At 45.9% G+C, this 19803-nt stretch overlaps 1 protein-coding gene across 2 annotated transcripts in view; it reads right to left on the reverse strand.

Moving 5' to 3' along the window:
* Positions 1–19803, reverse strand: part of CFAP92 (cilia and flagella associated protein 92 (putative)) — a 292821-nt gene that overhangs the window by 79802 nt on the left and 193216 nt on the right. For both annotated transcript variants that reach the window (XM_069206631.1, XM_069206632.1), the window contains exons 9-10: positions 16496–16680; positions 4594–5486 (exon numbers count right to left, since the gene is read on the reverse strand). In XM_069206631.1, coding sequence (XP_069062732.1) covers positions 4594–5486; positions 16496–16680 — 1078 coding nt within the window. The remainder of the gene's footprint in view (positions 1–4593; positions 5487–16495; positions 16681–19803) is intronic.

Raw genomic sequence — 19803 nt, forward strand, 5'->3', positions numbered from 1 at the left:
TGCTGGTAAGCAAGCAACATCTAAAACCTCCATGTTCCTAAGTAATGCGAGCACCTCATTATGATGATTAGTGTTATATTTAAGAAAAACGGTTTTAAAACCTGACAACGAATTCTATGAAAATACAGACAATCTAATAAAAAGTGAGCATTAAAATCAGAAAACCTTAAGCCACAGGTGCAATTATTTTTCGGATGGTAAAGTGCATTAAATTCCTCACACTTTAAGAACCTAAGGTTCAAGGCTACCCGAAATTTTAGTAACAGCATCCGCATTTTGGTAATCGGGAACAAGGATAAACATGGGCACATCCGGTGGTTAAACCAGGGCTCCAGCATATAGCTAGCTGAAGGTTTCCTTGATACTTAACCTAGGTCCGCAGTCCTAGAGTATTTCCTACAAACCACCTTCAACTCCCCCTTCGATAGGTGGGAAGCCCACATGACCTTAAATTTCCACACCTTCAGTGTTGCAGCGGTTTTCACTAGTCTATTTCTGACCTGCACTGCCCCTTTTAGTTCACTCATTGCAATTTCACAGGCAACGAGGTCTGAAACCTTTTAGATCTCCAAGGTCCAAAGTTTATCCCAGAACGCAAGGTTGCTTAATAGGGTATAACATTCCAGGACTGCAGGTACCATTCACTGGGCACATTGTGCTTTTAGACAACTCTAGCAGCTTTTTGAGGCATTTACTCTCACACTCCACCCATTTTGCCTCTGTTTTCAGGGTCAACAGCTCAGCTCCATTTAAGCATTGTGCTGGCACCTTTGTATTATAAGCAGATAATACCCGGGTCAAAGATGGTCCTCTGAACACATTTTGATATCTTACTAATCCTCTACAGTGGATGCTGCATGGGCCTCAACGATTTATTTATGTAAGGCCCAATTTAATTATTTTGTAAACCACACTAGGTATTTATTTGAGGTTAACACCGCCACCATCGTGCTGCCCAATAACCAGTTATACGCTTTTATGTTTTTTCCAAAGTAAGTATTTTTGTTTTCTCCATATTAATCTTTAGTTCGTTAGGTAGGCAAAATCTGCTAAATCTTTCCAATTTTCTCTGACAGAGTTATGTATGTGGACAAAGGAGAGGCAGATTGTCATGTGCGTTCCTCAGCTATATGAAATAATATAGTTAGTAGGTATCAGCTCTCCTATGGTGTAGGATGAAAATAAGACTCACAATTCGCCTCTCCGGATTAATTGAGATGCAGATAGTGAGCAGAAGGCAGAGAAAGGCACGCCTGGGGCGAAGGAGTCTAGCTCCCTACTCAGTTTCCATTTTTCCAGTTTCCATTAAACTATCCCTAGAATCCAGATAGCAGTTCAGGTAGTTTGAGTCAGACAAATAAAGCGGTAATACTCCCAGCATGCTTTCCCAGGGAAACTATCATGAAGAAGGTGGGCAGTGGGCAAAAAAGGAAGTCAATCCCCCAACTTTAACTCTAATTCTATTTATTTATTTCACAAAAAGTATCCCACGTTTAGTGGGTACTGCAGGTCCCTCCAAAGGGGAAAACCATGGGGTAACAACCCTGATTTGCTTCCCAAAGTGGGCTGAAATGCATATGGGGCCGACGCCACAGTGAGGGAGGACTTGTAACAGGAGGCTTGGATTCTTAATCTCTTTCTGTTTTTTTTTGTTTTACAAAACGTTGTCCTTGGTATTTTGAGGCCTTTTCAGGTCCTACAAGATGGGCAAGTGGTGGTAACACCTAAACCACTCCACCAAGAGAGCTGAAATCCAGACAGCAGGTAGGTGCCAGAGAGAGCGGCAAGCCTTATGCAAGGAAGCTTTGCTCTGCACTTCCTCTCCATTTTGCTACTTGACAAAAATGATACCTGTTGTCCAGGAGGCATTTCAGGTCCCAAGAGGGAAGCAGAATGGAAGGTAACAACCCCTGATCTATTCCTGCAGGAAAGCTGGAATACAAGGGGGTGCGTGGAGGTCAGAAACATGCTTTGCAGATCAATAAAGAAGGCCAGTATACATGACACCCTAGAAGCTTAAAGGCCAATGTCTGTGACGGTTGTTGCTGAGAACTACTCTAAGTAGAGCATTTCCAGGCATGGATTAGGATACTGTGATTGTTCAAATAACATTTATAATCCCCAAACCAAGTTTCACAGAGCGAGAGAGCCTAGCAAGAGGTTTATGGGTCAACTTATCCCTAGGGATTTAGGAAGGTTCTCCCCAGAAGCATTCTGGGCAGCTGTGGCTCCTCTGCTATGGTGGAGGAGCGTTGCCCCCCCCCGCCCCCCGCCAGCAGCAGAAGCTGCAAACCTCTCACAATGAAAGGATAATTAACTATGTTTATTATCCTTTCGTTGTGAAAGAGGTGGGCCATGTTGGATGACAGGGATGAGAGGAGTGCACTATGCACTCCCCTCAGTGCGGATGTGTGTTTGGTCGGCCGTCTCAGGCCGGCCAAACACATATGTGCAGCAGGCTCTCTCAACACCGGCACTGTGTTGCCGGGCTGCCACAGGCTCCCAGTCTGCCCGGAGGCACCCTGGCTGGGCGCCCCAAGCCAATCCTAATGCTGCTCTGAGCAGCGTCAGGATTGGCCACAGGGCAGAGGGCAGGATAGTAGCTTATGTTTGCCTGCTGCCGAGGAGACGGAGGATCGCCAGCGCGGCGGTGTGCAGGTACATTTTTATTCATTTTTATTAAATGTCCCTCCCCATACCACACTCTTCTGAAAGCAGCGAGCCACAACTGATTCTGAAAACTCAAGAAATAGGAACATTGCTGCAAGTGGCATCTAAATCTAAGTAAGTAGCTGCACCCAACGCAAAATAAATTGATAGATGCTTTAAGAAGCAAGTCAATGATTGGACACGGTGGCAAAAACCAAAGTGGGAGCTTTGCAGGAACACAGAAACACAGTGAAGTTTGACTTACAAACCACAGACGAATTATCTAAACCAAAGGTACACTCAAATTGGATGATGTAATTATGAAGGAAATTCCATGAAGAAGTCCTCCAAAACAATAAAACCCTGAAGTTTGCTACCCCAAAATAAATTTTTATGTTGCAATATCGAAAACACATCAAAAAATGGAAGCTACATATTTTTTCACTATTCCTAATTACAATAAGTAAATAGGGTTTTGAAATGTTAGATTGATAATAAACAGGAACAGAGATAACGTAAGGGTAGGCGTAGGCTTAGGAATGCCAATGAAATTAGGAATCGAGTTGGGGTGATGGCAAGAGTTAGGTTTAGAGGCAGGGTAAGGGTAGATGTTAGAGACTGTGTAAGAGTCATTTTTAGAGTCAGAGCTAGGCTCAAAGCTGAGGGTCATGATTAGGACTAGGGTTTGTATCATTCACTAGTGTGAAATAATACTGTTTCGCCACCAGCAAATTAAAGATAACAGTCTTGGTATAAAATCTGTAATGTGGCTCTTCACAGATGATTCTTAGTAATTGTATGGCTTCACAAAATATATTCTATGTAATCATAGTTCCTGCACCCTTAAAGTAAGGCAGAAGAAACCAATGAGTAAAACCCAGTCAGTAAAAACATGGAGTACTTTGAAACGTTGACGAAGGTGGAAAGAATGGGAGAACTGTGAGAGGTGATCTTATGGGAGAGTTGCTTATGGTTTATGCTGCATTTTAAAATGGAGCACGAGGAAGTGACCCAAGTATTAGAACCTACAAGAAGGACTGACACAGATCATAGCATTATACAAAGGGTTCTCAAAAATAGGGAAGACTGGGAATCCCAGAGGACCCTGCCAGCTTCTAAATGCATACAAAGTCAGGCAGGAGGAGACCAGAAAGTAGACCATGCTATAGAGCCACAAGACAATGACATGAAGTGAAGTATCAACTTAGAAGAAGGAATAAATGAGCCATCACAAGATGCTAGCCTGCACGTCCTTTACTTGGGAACACCTACTGTCAGGAAGTCTGAGTGCAACATTGATGGTCTAACTCCAGTGCAAAGGCTACAGCTAATATTACATACGGAGTCAACGGAGGATCGGCTAGAACTATCCTGTTGCAGATATGATGGAGGAAAGAAAAAGTAATATCCCCTTCATTCAGGAAATTGTGAAATGGAAACAGAATGACGATAATGAGTAGTTTGTAAACAACGAAGTCTGAGGAAGTTTTTTAAATGCATTGGAAGGATATATTTTCTTGGACCTGAAAATGTACCTTCAATTCTGGAAGTTGTATAACGACTGGCATAGGTGAATAAGAGTAAATAAAAAGGCAAAATAGAGAAACTGTTCTTGAGCGTTCTTTTGGCTACTCCTGTAATAAGGAATTGGGCAATCTGAGTTTATTTCAGCCTATATTACATAAACATCGTTGTTCCTGTTCCCTTACAGTTGTGAGGGTCATAGGTCATTGACTCTTCTATTGGCCCATAAAGTGGTTTAAATGATATACTCTGCTTCTCAAGGAAGGATGTCTGTGACAATCTGTATTTCATGGATTCAAGGTATACACAAAATAAGAATGCAATTTAATGTCTATATAATATCAGGTTCGTAGTTCAATGTAATTCAAAACTCATACCCATAAAGATACACACATAGAGATTAGATCTTTCAATATTTACCTGATTGGCGTTTGCTCCCATAGCTGTTTGATTGCTTTGTCTTTCAGACCTTCTAAAATAAACAGGTGAATCTGACCATCCAGGATATGAAAGCCAGTAATGACATCCAGTGCAGTATTTCCTTTTTCCTCAGGTTTCAGTTTGATTTTGGGAAGGCACTCTTGAATTAAAGACAAACAATACTCATCTAACTTCAGGGCCTTTGCATTAATTTGCATAATCAATTTCATTAGTTCATAGAGCAAAGTTGTGTTATCATTATCGAAAATATAGATTAAACGACCATACGGGCAATCACTGGATTCCGAAGTTGGAGTTAGTGGCACGGCTATGTCTACTCTTAATTTAAGGATTGAATTTGACTCCAAATAATGACCCATACGAAGTGGGGAACCCTGAGGACCATCCACAGACCCTGGTACTCCCATAATTTTCCCACTTTTGCTGTCTCGCTGGTAACCAATAGGATCTGGAGCCACGCAGCTATGTATTGGCACCATAATATTTAAATACTTTTCACCAAGAAGCAAATCAGATAGATCAACTTTTGCAATGCCATAGGGGTTCCACATCTTGTCCTTTTCCATGAATGGATTGTAAACAGTTCGTTTTGAAGCAACAAGGCCCACATTGCTCAATTTCTCATCTTCTGGTTCACTTCCAAACAAAGATGGTGTCTTCACAAAATCTTCCATTTTTTTGTCTCGATCATGAACCTCTATTTCCAATGGAGGTCCTCGAAGATACTCACGCAATTTGCCGGGACTTATAGTTCCTGTTAGAATTACATTGACATCTTTAAAATAAACATGAGTCCCATGTTCCTGGTCATGCGTTTGATGTAACGGCTGATCATGAAATCTGTATCTACAATACACAGGAAGACATTTTGCCTATGAAACGCAAGAAGAAAAATAAAAACAATGCAATGTCAAAAGAGAGCAATTAAGTAAAAACATAAACTATAAAACATTACCTTTAAACTGGCGAGAATTGATACAGTTACCTTCTCAAGAGCCTTATTACTAATGGTAGAAACACTGCTTGCATTATAGCTTAATACAAGTTTGTCAAATCTAGATGCAGTTTAATATTTTACATTGGATCCACAAGCTTCTTAAAAATAGTTTAAAAAAGCACAAATTACACCAATATAAACTGTCCCTATGTTTTTTGGAAACCAACTAAAAAACTAATAACGTTTTTGAACAACTACTTGATCTAATTCAATTCACATAAGTTGTCTGATGAAGGGAATGTACATTTATCATGGCAGGGAATTGTAACAGGAAGATAAGATCTGCTCTCCATGAACAGGGAGGGATTTCTTACGAAACAGCTGATGAATACTTGCATAATATGATTAAAAGTAATATCAAAGTTGAAATTAGCTGCTGTATTTAAGAAAAAACCTAGACCAACTGTTTGCAGATTGGGGCTGCGGCATACAGAGTTTGAGTTTATTTTTTTATAAAGTGCAAACAAACGCCCAAAGGGTGTCTCAGCATCGAGACGCCCAGATTGTGAGGGCAGAGATCTAATGATCAATATACATATATTCCATTGGAACAAGCTTTAGGAGTATTTACCAGTGGCAGCAGCCGCATAACTCAAGGGGATGGGTGGGGGCTGAGGGACCTCAGAGATGAGGTAAAAAAATTAAAAAATTAAAATGCACTTACCTTGCCTCCGTCCCTACCGCCTCGCTCGATACTCACTTTGTGGTGTCCCAGCATTCACTGGTAAGACACCAGCACAGGCTCCAAAGCAATCCTAGCGCTGCTTTAATGCTAAACTTGGCATGAAAGCAGCACCAGGATTGGTCTGAGCGGCTTGGACTGCCACTCAGACACAGCCCTGTGGTCTGTGCAGTTTTTCCAGCCAAGTTTGCATGAGTGTTTGGCCAGCCTCAGACAGCCGGCCAAACACACATGCACACTTAGGTGTACTCTCCCCTTCTCCCTTCTCCCGCAGACTAGTCCCGCCCCTCCCTGCACTGCTAGCTCTGCCAGAAGCAAAAAAAGTAAACAATAGTAGACTATTGTTTTATTTTTCTGCTTCTGGCTCATCCAGTGGGGCGATGCTCCTTCGCCATAGCGAAGGAGTCACATTTGGTATTTGCCTCCAGCTTCTACAACCAGTTTGTCACTGGCATGTGACCAGGACATTAAAGGCCAAGTTGGAGCAGGCTTGACTGGCTCCGATACCCCTAGCAGCTCTCTCTGAACACTGGCAGCAACTGTGTTCTGAGGGCACCAGCTCTTCCTTTGGCCTGCTAGACACTTGCTTTTGCTGCCCAGGTGGACATGTGGAAGTGAGCCGCACTCATACTCAAGGGATCCAAGGACAAAGAGGAGTTTTTCATCACAAGATGAAACATTTAGCCCACAGATATCCCAGTAGGGTTTAGCTGGAGGATCCTAAACAGCCAACCTGACAGAGGGAAAATTAATCCTCTGTAACATGCTTAGGGACCTGCACGCAACGATCTATATGACAGATAGTAACGTTTTATCCATCACGGAAGGACTAAAAAGCAAAGAACGATGAATTAACTGAAACCAAAGGTTGGACAACATGAGGTGTAAGCGGGTGTTCTGGAGACATTAATGATTTAATTAGAAATACAGATAAAGGCACTAGATTACGCCACTGAACAGCCCACTTTCAAAACATGTGCTCCACCTAGGTTTTCACAACTGGGAGGTGAAATGGAGATCTGGAAAATGTAGCACATTCTTCAAACTTGAGGATCTTGGAAACGTCACCATTACATAATACAGAGGATTTTAAAGACGTGATGCTACACTTTTTTTTAACACCAAGAAGCACTGGACAGATTCTAGTGTAGCAATTAAAGTTTGCATGGTTCTCTACATAGCAACAAGCAGCTCGAGGCCTGGAGCAAATATTGTTCTGGATGAGGTGGAGTCATCATCACAAAGTGATGCAGTCACGGAAAGAACCCTGAGGTATGGTACCTGACTATTGAGCCCTAAATAAAATTTTAGAAGAATAACATGGTAAAATATTGTGCCAGCAAAAAGTATCTTTAGGCATATTATCAGGGGTAAGTATATAAATGTTTTCAGGTGGTCTTCAGTGGTTTTAAGTGTTTGAGCCAGAATGGCTAGGTCCAAATGAGGTGGCATGGTGAGCAAAAGAACGATGGATTGGAGTGATAGTATTGCTAGTAGTCAAACTTATTGCAGCAGCGCCACAACACCTTTTGTGTGTTTCATGAGCCAGAACAAAACCTCAGATTTTAACTGTCCTTTTAGGTGAATATGCAATATGTATGAGTTACTTACCTCCAGTTACAAAATATCTGGTTGAGACATATTGTAGTTGCAGATTCCTTACCTTAGAATTTCCCCCAGGCGTCAGACTGGATCTAGAGATTTTTCTTCAAGCAATACACTTGTACGTCGGTAGGTGGCGTCAGTCGACTCCGCGGGCATTGTTGGCATCTTAGTCGCCGTGATAACATCGGGAGTAGTACATAGACGCTGCCTCAGCGTAGTGATGTCAGTTTCTTTTAACGACTTTCCACGCCAAAGCGCAAAGTCGCCAAGAACACTGAGATTGGTGCGCCAGAGCTAAGGACTTGAAGGGGGGAATCCCTATCACTAGAAATCACTTTGCAAGCAGGGAGGATGGGTGGGTCGGTAAGGAATCTGCAACTAGAATATGTCTCTACCAGATATTTCGTTACCGAAGGTAAGTAACTTGTACATCTGATAGAGACATCCAGTTGCAGATTCCTTACCTTAGGATAGATACCCAAGCAATGCCATCCTCGGTGGTGGGCAGCAAACCAAGATCATCCTAGGAAGTCCTGCAGGACTGAACGACCAAAGTAGCCGCCTCAATGGACCTGACTGTCCAGGCAGTAGTGTTTAGCAGACGTGTGCAGAGACGCCCACGTAGCCGCCTGGCAGATATTCAGGACAGGAACTCCACGTGCTAACGCAGTGGAAGCAGCAGTTGCCCTGGTGGAATGAGCACCCAAGCCCTCAGGGGGTTGCTTCTTGGCCAAAGCGTCGCACATCTTGATGCAAAGAAGTACCCATCGAGAGATGGTATATTTTTGCACCGCCTTCCCTTTATTCACACCCACATACCAAACAAAGAGTTGATCGTCCACTCGGAAATCTTTAGGAAGATTAAGATAGAATGCCAATGCTCTTTTTGGGTCCAGATGGTGGAGTCTCTCCTCCTCATGGGAAGGATGTGGGGGTGCATAGAAAGTAGGCAGGTTGATGGACTGGCCTACATGAAAAGGCGTAACCACCTTCGGAAGTAAGGAAACCTTAGTGTGCAACACCACTTTGTCAGGGTGCACAGACAAGTATGGAGGTTTGGACAAAAGGGACTGAAGCTCACTCACCCTGCGAGCAGAGGTGATGGCAACAAGAAAGACAATTTTGAAGGTGAGGAGCCGTAAGGGACAACTGCATTGGCTCAAAGGGAATACACATTAATTAAGTAAGGACAAGATTGAGGTCCCACTGAGGCATGATAAATGGAGTGGGAGGAAATAAATGGGTGAGACCTTTTAGGAGTTTACTCACAATCGGAGATTTAAAGAGTGAGGGCTGATCAGGTAACCTAAGAAAAGCTGAAGTGGCAGATAAATACCCCTTAAGGGTGCCCAAAGCAGAGCCTTGCTGGGCCAAAGAAAGAATGAACAAAAGAACCACAGATAGAGGGGCAGAGAGCGGATCAACAGATTTGTTGGTGCACCATGCCACAAATTTATGCCAACAACAGGCATATACCATTTTGGTGGAGGGACGCCTGGCTGCCAAGATAACATCACAGACTTTGGGTGGAAGATCAAAAGTCACCAACTGTCGCTGCTCAATCTCCTCACGTGAAGGCGGAGATTGGACAGGTTCGGGTGGAGAACCGTCGCATGCTGCTGCGACCGAAGATCTGCCTGAAGAGGCAGTCTGAGTGGAGGATCGATGGCCATACTCAATAGCTCTGCATACCATATCCTCTGTGCCCAGTCTGGAGACAGCAAGATGACTTGGGCCCAGTCATTCCTGATCTTCTTGAGAATTCTGGGCAGAAGTGGTATAGGTGGAAAGGCGGAAAGGAGGCCGGAATTCCACTTGAGACAAAAAGCATCTCCAAGCGAGTGCCGCCTTGGAAACTCCAACGTGCAAAACAGCTGACATTGCGTGTTCTCTCCGGATACGAACAGATCTAACCAAGGCTCCCCCCACTATTGAAAGAGACCTTACGCCACCTCCGGATGGAGACACCATTCGTGCTCGGCTATGCATCGACGGCTGAGTTTGTCCGCTCTAGCGTTAAGAGAACCCGCCAGATGTTGAACCACCGGGGTAATGCCCTGATGTTCCAGCCATGTCCAGAGATGTAGTGCCTCTTGACAAAGGGTCCAGGACCCTACATCCACCCTGTTTGTTGTAGTACCACATGGCGGTAGTATTGTCCATGAACATCTGCACTACCTTCCCTTTGAGAGAGGGAAGAAATGCTTTCAACACAAGCCTGATCACCCGGAGCTCCAGAAGATTAACATGGAGCCCAGACTCTGCTGGAGACCAGAGGCCTTTGATCTCTGCCTCTTCCATGTGGCCACCCCAACCCAGAAGTGACGCAGCTGTAACTATAGATAGATATGGTTGGGGAAGGGAGAGGGATCTGCCGTGGACCCATTGCAGATTTGAAATCCACCACTGCAGGTCTTTCTCAGTCCCCTCCGAGATCTGGACCATGTCTGAGAGATACCCATGATGCTGCGCCCACCAGAACGTCAAGTCCCACTGCAGTGCCCGCATATGTCATCTGGCATGTGTCACTAGCAGGATGCTGGAGGCCTTGAGGCCCAGCAGCCTCAGAGTCAGCCTCACCGAAACCCAAGACAGAGGCTGAAAGATCAGAATCATAGCCTGAATATCTTGGACTCGCTTTTTGGGAGGATAAGCCCGAAACTGCACTGTGTCCAGAAGAGTTCTGATGAGTGGGAGTCAGGTGAACTCCAGCGTGTGCATGAGTTTCGCCGTAGTCTGAAGGTGGGAGATGACCCTAACCTGTGCAGATGAGCTGCAAACACCGCCATCACTTTTGTGAACACCCGAGGGGTGCTGGTAAGGCCGAAGGGGAGCACAGTTAACTGATAGTCCTCATGACCTACCACGAATCATAGGTAACGTCTGTGGGCAGGCAGGATGGGGATCTGGAAATAAGCGTCCTGCAAGTCCAACTCTCCTAGTTCTAAGGCAAACAGAACTTGACCCCAAATGAGCATTTTGAATTTCTCCTTCTTGAGGAAGTAGTTGAGGTCCCGAAGGTCTAGGATAGGATGTAAGCCCTTGTCCTTTTTCAGCACCAGAAAGTATCAGGAATAACAACCACAACCCACTTCTAGCACAAGGACCTTCTCTATAGCTCCCTTGGCCAAGAGAGCTGCGACTTCCTGGCGGAGAAGGGCCAAATGATACTCCGGGAGTTGGCTGAGTGATGTAGGCATGGCTGGTGGGGCAGATTCGAAAGGGAGGGAGTAGCCCTTTCAAACGCTCTGCAAAACCCACCTGTCCATAGTGATGGATCCCCAGTGGGGCAGGTGATGGCGAATTCTGCCGCCAACTGGATGGAAGTGAGGGGACGGACTAGGGGGGTTTGGAGGCTGCAGCAGAAGCAGAGGTGGACTGGGCAGACCTCTGGTTCCCTGCAACAGGGAGCCCCTTCCGTGGCCACGAAAGGGGTGAAAAGCAGACTGTGGGGGTGAGGGGCATAGGAAAGACCAAGGGACCAAGCCGTAGCCCGGGAATCCTTGAATCTCTCCAAGGCCAAGTCCCCTTTTGTCTCCAAAGAGATGGAAGCCATCAAAGGGCATGTCCATGAGAGACTGTTGGAAATCCCCATAAAAACAGAAGGACGGAACCAAGCGTGGCTTCTCAAGGCCACTGTCGTAGCAACTGATCTGCCCAGAGAATCGTTCATGTCCAGCCCACATCGGATCTTGAACTTCGCTGCAGCTCTCCCATCGTTGACAGCTTGGGAAACAATAGCACAGGCCTCCTCTGGTATCTTCAACAGGACTTGCACAACCGTATCCACAGAGAGTGGGTATAGTGGCCCAAAAGGCATGCAGTGTTCACGGACCGCAGCACAGGACTGGAGGAAGAAAACAACTTCTTCCCACATTGTTCCAGCCTTTTTGATTTCCTAACCGAGGGTGCGGAAGGGAATGCGCCTGAAGAAGAGGAAGCTTGGATGACAAGACTCTTGGGCGTGGGTTGTTGGGACAGGAATTTAGGGTTGTTTGGAGCGGGCTGATGGCGGCACGCGATAGTCCTATTCGAGGAGTTGGGTTTGGACCAAGTACCCAAAAGGACATCGGTGAGGGCTATATTGAAAGGTAAAAGGGACTCAGATGTGGAAGCCCCTGGCTGAAGTACCTCCGTCAGGAGGTTGGACCTGACCTCTACAGTAGGTATCTCGAGACCAAGGACCTCTGTGCCCTACTGACCACCATACCATAAGTCGCTCTCTTTGCCATAGCCACGGTAGGAGGAGACAGCATGCCAGCATCTGGAGAAGTGTCCAGTCCACTGGTGTCGCCCAAGTCCTGTGCCCAGTCCAAAAATGGGTCATCCTGGTATTCATAAGGGTCCAGGGACCCCTCCAGTCCTTCCCCGAATTCGTACCCATAGGAAAAAGGGTCCAAATTCAACCTGGGGTGAATAGGCCCCCTCGAAGACAAAGGCGGTGTCGGCCGACGCCATCCCGACTCTGAGTCGTCGGGGATAAGGATCGGGTCGACGTCGATAGTGGGCAGTACCGATGTCGGGAGCTTCGACAATCGACCCGGGGAAGGTCTCAGTGGTGCGACTGGTGCCGGCGCGGAACCCGAAGGCCCCTCAACCGAATCCCTTGGGCTTGAAAGCACCATATCGGGGTCGGTCCACCCAAAGATGAGGCGCATAGCCTCATAGAATTCCTTAAGCTGGGCGGGGATCGCTCCGGCTCCCGGAAACTCGGGGACTAGCGGAGCGGACACAAAAGTAGGCTTCGAGGACAGAGGCCTTGAGCGTCAACGCTCCTCCTACATCGCGTCAGCCGAGTGACAGGGCGAAGTCAAAGTGCGATGAGACCGCTTCGACTTCTTCTTCTTACCTGCACCCGAAGATTTTGAGGAAGACGAGGGGTGATGGCTCTGCGAACGGTCTTGAGAACTTCCTCTCATGCAAGACCGGGACCTGCGCAGAATCGAGCATCGGGCTGCCATGAGCTTGAGGGACCGTTCCCTCAAGGCCTTCAGGTGTATGGCCCGCCACTTGGAGCACGACTTCGGGTCGTGGTCGTACTTGAGACACCACAAACAAATCCGATGCAGATCCGTCACCGACATCATGCAGTGACAGTACTCACACGGCTTGAACCCGGTCTTCGGGGACATCCTCAATGCACCAAAAGCTCACTAGAAAACTCGATAAAATGGTCAAAATTAGTCAAAAAGAGACCAGGGTAGCTCTCTCTGGATCAGAGCACGGCGGGGAAAGAAAAGAACTGACGTCACTGTGCTGAGGCGGCGCCTATGTACTGCTACCAACGTCAACACGGCGACTACGACACCAACAACGCCCGCAGAGTCAACCGACACCACCTACCGACGCGCAAGGGTATTGCTTGAGGAAAAATCTCTGGATCCAGTATGACGCCTGGGGGAAAATCTAAGGTAAGGAATCTCCTACTAGAAGTCTCTATCAGATATATGTATCTATTACACAGTGGCGGTTGTCACTGTGTAGTTACTGATCAGCCTTTCGACAGAAAAGGCATTTTTTGATTTGTCTATAACTTTTGTCCCCATGGGTGGATGTCTGATAAAAGTGGCTACTGCTCAAAATAGTTAGTTAAGTTATAACATGCCAAAAAGATCAATGCAGAGGAAAATTAGTTCGCATTTTAGCTCCCAAAGGAAATTCTGCACACACCTATAGCAAAAACTGCTGTATGGAGTTACGCTAAACTTGGAATGAAAGTAGAACTTTCCTCAGAAAGTGTACTTTCATTAGTTTAGTGTATATCTGTTATGTAGCTTTTCAGATGCGGCCCGCATTATGACAATGGCGGTAAAAGCCGCCTACCGACGTGGCGACGGACGCCAAAAGACCGTTGCCGCGGCTACCAGCCGTCCGCCACATTATGACCAGAGACGGATTTCCGGAAATCAGGGTGTGGCCATGCCAGCGGATGGCGGTAAAGTGGTGCTGCTGCCAGCGGCAGTGTCATGCCAGTAGATGCCGCCAGCCGTGTTATGACCCATAATACGGCCTAGCGGTGTTCTCCTGGCGGACGCTGCTGCTGGCAGAAGCACTCCGTCCCGTCTCCTGCCGGAGGACCCCCTGGACACAGGTAAGTCGGGTCTCCGACAGGTGAGAGGGATGTTTTGTGGATGTGTATGTTTGTATGTGTGTGGATACGGGTGTGTGTTGCGTGTTGGATGCAAGTGTGCATGTATGGCGGTGTGAGTGTATGTATGTTGTGTGTTGTGACGGCGTGTCTGCGTGTATGTTTGAAAGTGTGTGCGGGTGTGTGTAAGTTGATGTATGCATGCGTGGATGTTTGTGGGAATGGGTGTGTGTATGTGTGCGTGTGAAGGGGGCGTGTATGTGGGGGGCTTTGGAGAGGTGGGGGGGCTAGGGGCTATCTGGAAATGGGGGGGAGACCCCTATCAGTGACAGGGAAGGGATTCACTGTCACTGATAGTGCCTACTGCCATGGTTTTCGTGGAGGTAAGGAAGCCACGAAAACCATGGCGGTAGGTGGGGTCATAATCCTGCATGCAGTACAGTGACGGCCGCCGGGCTGGAGATTGATATCTCCAGCCCGGCAGTTGTTACCGCAATGGCGGTCGGTGTGGAACATCGACGGTTTGGCTTCTGCCAAACTGCCAGTGTCATAATATGGCGGAAAGTACCGCCAGCCTGTTGGCAGTACTTTTCGCCATATTACTGCCGACCACGAGGGTCGTAATGAGGTAATGAGGGCCATAATCATGCAAAAAGTTTCCAGGTAAGCCTGAAACTTGTTCATATCTCTACCATTTAAGATTCACATGCAATCGTGAGTCCTTCGACGCCATCTTCAGAAAAAACATTTTTAATGAAATTCGGGATTTTCATGCAGTGGAAAATAAATCTGACAGCCATGGAAGTGCACAGTGAGAGTTGCTTGACAGCAGGGAAGGACAGAGGGGAACCAGGCATATGGAGAAATAGCCCAGAAAACAAACAAACAAAAACATGGGTTTTCTGCAATAAACGTGTGATTTCAATGACAGTCACGATCAATCGGCTATCATTTTGTAGTGAAAATTAAAAAATTTCACAAAAAATTTGAAAATATGGGAATGAGATCTTCCTATCGAAAACATAAGGAGAAACCTGCTGTGTGTTGCTAAAGAAACTGTAGCAGGGGGTTGGCTGCCCACTTTGCAATCAACTGCAGTTTTAGCACACTCCGACCAACCACTGCTGCACATGGCTAAAGACTGTGCACAGCAGGGATTGGTAGCCGTTGGGTGGTTGGTTGCTGGACCTGGTTTATGTCACTCTATGACTTAACAAAGGTGCAACCAATCATAAAATAAGCCCAACTCCCAGCAGCTTTCATGCTGCTAATACACCAGAGACTGGAGGCGCTGTTAGGCTTTAGCTCTAATGGCTGCAGAATGCTCCCACAGCAATGATCAGGAGGCAGATAATTTACTCTCTCCTCATTACACTGATGCAGGACTCTATTTGCACATGCAAACAGTTAGTGGGTTGGATTTCTCTTCAGAAATAGAGTTTGAATTCCCCATCTGGTACACAACTGAAAAGCACCTTTTTTGCAGTTGTAGGGCCTGATTCACAAGGGTAAACTTACACCTTTGTGTATGTTTACTCTTGTTGTGGTATTCACAAACTATAAGTTAATAGTAAGCTTACAACTGCACTGACTGCATTTGGGGCAGATAACTCCTCACATATAAAAGATAGGCCTGTGTAATAAATCTAACATGAGTAGGTGATGTACAGGGTTCTGGTGTGGCTGAGGTCGAGCAATGCCTCATGTCCTTTAAGGCTGCTTCACAGGGTTACAGCTCTGCTGATCAAGCTTACATATTTGTTGTCACCACCAAACATTCACAGTTTCCCCTTATGGTGTACAGGAGAAATTTATGCTGGAGGAGGGCCAACCCACCTCATGGATATTTGGGAACAAGCAAAGCACACAGGTTCTACAGATTTGACTATCTTGAAATGGTTAAGTGTTTTTGTATGCAAATGCACACAGCATGTACATGATGAACATATCTGCGCTGATCTTGGGGACTTTGAAAAAGTCTGCATTACTCATTATTCCGGAACCTGTGCAAACATGGGTTTACATAGAATTCACAGTGCAACAGTCCTGGGTGATGAGTACTTAAAGAGTTAAATTTACTATTCCAATTTTAGTAATATTATCCATTGGTTTCACCAGTTTCACCACACAGATGTTCAATGTCTTTGGCTACAGTCTGCACTTAAGAGAAATAAAATAAATAATGTTAACAGAGTTAGAGCTTGTTCAGCATGACACTCCAATTCTTCATATTCCCACTATCCACTACTTGCAAAGTTCTTCATTAAGCGGGGAAATAAAGATGATTAATCAAAGTGGAACTATTGAAATTGACCATGCATTTATCTTACTGAAAAATATTGTAGCACTGCAGTGCTTGATATGAAATAAAATTATCTTCCTTCCACCATTACTCAAATGTTCGCATCACCCAGACGCATCTCCTTCTCACAACCCTAGACTCATTCTTAACACATACATTGAAGCCTGGTTAATGTTATCATAGAGTGAGGTTGTTGATAATGCTTACCTTTAGCACCTCAATGGGTACTGGAGTGTTTGGGAGACAAGTAGCAGAGTTGATTCTAATAACCAGAGGATTAAGTTCCTGCTTTTGTTCACTGGACAAAAGAGGGGCATCTACTGCCATGGTCACGTAGCCATATAAAATGTTCTGGAATGGTTCTTTTAAGTAACTGGTAACTGATTCATCTCCTATGTAGAAATACAAATTAAACCTTTATGGCAGTTTAGTCAACATCATCATCCACTTATTTTTACAAAGACAAACTAATCAACAAAATTGCGAAACGAAGAAAAAACATAAATAAGGATTGACAAATATAATGATTATGGAAAAGTTTGAACAAACCATTACTTTGGGTCTTCTATCATAAATGATGTAACATATGAAAAGGCCTGACTGAACAGCATTCGGTACAGTACCTTGGGATGACCAGACACAAGTGATCTGACGACATTATGCAGTATCTATGAAACTCCAGCTGAAATAGTGTTGTAAAGTGCTCTACACAGCCCCTTAATGAACGCGTTACTTACCTTCAGTAGCGCCTTATCTGGTAGAGACAATATCTAGTTACAGGTTTCTTACCTTTGAATTTCACCCAGGCGTCAGACTGGATGTGGAGAATTTTGTGAGAAGTATCCCTGTGCACCGCGAGGTGGCGTTGATCAGCTCCATGTTCGTCATCGGTGTCGTCCACACTAGATATGATGTAGCGGTTCCTATATAGGTCCCACCCCGCTCGCTGATGTCAGTTTCTTTCCACGACTTTCCACGCCAGAAGCGCAAAGCCATGAAGAAACTTACTGCCGCTGTGTCAAAACTAAGGACCTGAAAAGGGAGTCCCTGCCCTTAGAAATCAGTTTGTAGAACGGGGAGGATGGGTGGGTTTGTAAGGAATCTGCAACTAGATATTGTCTGTACCAGACAAGGCGTTACCAAAGGCAAGTAACTTGTTTATCTGAAAGAGATTCTAGTTGCAGATTCCTTACTTTTAAATGCATACCCAAGAAATACCATCCCTGGAGGTTGGTCTACGAACCAGGTTCATACTAGAAAGTCCAGCAGGACCAAATGGGCAAAGTGCCCATCCCTACCAACCTGACTATCCAGGCAGTAGTGTTTGGTAATCGTGTGCAGAGATCCTATGTTGCTGCCTAACCAATGTCAAGGACTGGAACTCTGCATGCTAACGCAGTGGTCGCAGCTTTAGCTCGGGTAGAATGAGAATGCAGACCTTCAGGAGGTTACTTCTTGGCCAGTGCATAGCCCATCTGGAGAAGGTCTACTTCTACACTCTCTGACCTTCCTTCGCACACACATAACCGACAAAGAGTTGATCATCCACTCTGAACTCTTTTGTACGATCAAGGTAGAACGCCTATGCTCTTTTTGGGTCCAGAAGGTGAAGTCTCTCATCCTCCTTACAAGGGTGTGGCGGTGCGTAAAAAGTAGGCAAGGTGATGAATTGACCTACTTGAAAGTGCGTAACTACTTTTGGCAGAAAGGAGGCCCTAGTGGGAAGCAAAAGTTTGTCAGGATAGATGCAAAGTTAGGGCAGCTTAGATGACAATGGCCACAAGGAAGGCTGTTTTCAAAGTGAGAAGCCTGAGAGAGCAATTGTAGAGAGGCTCAAAAGGAGTGCACATCAAAAATGTCAAACCCAAATTCAGATTCCATTGGGGCATAATACATGGGGATACAGGAGAAAGATGTGTAAGACCTTTCAGGAACTTAAACAAAGGTTGATCAATCAGGCAACTTCAAAAAAGCAGAAATAGCAGACAAAAAACCTTTAAGAATGCCCATAGTAGTGCGCTGCTGGCCAGGGAAAGAATGAACAGGAACTCAGAGAGAGGGGCAGAAAAGGAGTCAACAGACTTGTCTGTGCACCATGCCACAAATGTATTCCAGCGACAGCCGTATACTATTTTGGTGGAAGTACGCCTGGCTGCCAAGATTAGATTACAGACTTCGGGAGGAAGGCCAAAAGCTGTCAAATGTCACTGCTCAATTGCCATGCAAGAAGGAGAGTGGACAGATTTGTGTGCAGAATCCTCCCCTGCTGCTGCCACAGAAGATCTTCCCAAAGGCGCAGTCTGATCGAAGGATCGATAGACATGGTCAGCAGCTCGGGATACCAGACTCCGTGTCCAGTCTAGAGCCACAAGGATTACTTGGGCCTGATTGTTCTTGATCTTCTTGAGAACTCTGGGCAGAAGTAATATGGGTGGAAAGGTGTAGAGGAGGCCTAAGTTCCACTTGAGACGAAAAGCGTCTCTGAGCAATTGCCATCTTAGAAACTCCAACATGCAAACGTGCTGCCATTGCACATTCTCTGCAGTGGCAAACAGATCTAACCAAGGCTCTCCCCACTGCTTCAAGAGGCTTTGCACCACCTCTGCATGTAGGTGCAGTTTGTGGTCCGCTAGGCATTTTCAGCTAAGTTATTCTGCTGTGGCAGCATACGCCCTGCTGTTCCAGCACCGTCCTGAGGTGCAGAGACTCTTGAAAAAGGGTCCACAACCCCACCCCGTCCTACTTGTTGTAGTACCACATAGTGGTGTTATCCGAGAACACTTGCACCATCTTTCCCTTGATAGAGGGAAGAAATGCCATTAGTGCTAGCTGGATCACACAGAGCTCCAACAGGCTTATTTGGAGTCCAGATTCTGCCGGAGACCAGATGCCTCTGATCTCCACCTCTCCCAGATGGCCACCCCATCCCAGGAGTGATACATCTGTCACCACTTTCAGATCTGATTGGGGGAAGGGAGAGGGATCTGACTCTGACTCAATCAAGGTTCATTAACCAACACTGCAAATCTTGGCAATTCCCTCCAAGATCTGGACCTTGTCAGAGAGATTCCCCTGATTTGGCACCCACTGGAAATTTAGGTCCCACCACGGAACCCATATCTGCCACCTGGCCTGTGTCACCAGCAGGATGCAGAAGGCCATGAGGCCCAGCAGCCTCAGAGTCATTCTCACTGAAATTCAGGATAGAGGCTGAAACATCGGCATCATAGCCTGAATTTCTTGGACTCGCTGCTCAGGAGGATACGCCCAAAACTGCACTGGGTCCAGCACAGCTCCAGTGGAAGAGAATGCCTGAGAGGAAGTCATGTGTGACGAAGTCACATTTATAGTAAACCACAGCGAATGCAGGAGGTCTGCCGTAATCTGGAGGTGGGAGACGACAAGCTGGGGCGAGCCTGCTTTTAACAGCCAGTCATCAAGTTAGGGGAGGTCTGAAACCCCTGCTCTGTGCAGATCAGCTGTGACAACCAAAATCACCTTGGTGAACACCTGAG

Source organism: Pleurodeles waltl, chromosome 9 (assembly GCF_031143425.1).
Source record: "Pleurodeles waltl isolate 20211129_DDA chromosome 9, aPleWal1.hap1.20221129, whole genome shotgun sequence".
Classification (NCBI taxonomy): Eukaryota; Metazoa; Chordata; class Amphibia; order Caudata; family Salamandridae; genus Pleurodeles; species Pleurodeles waltl.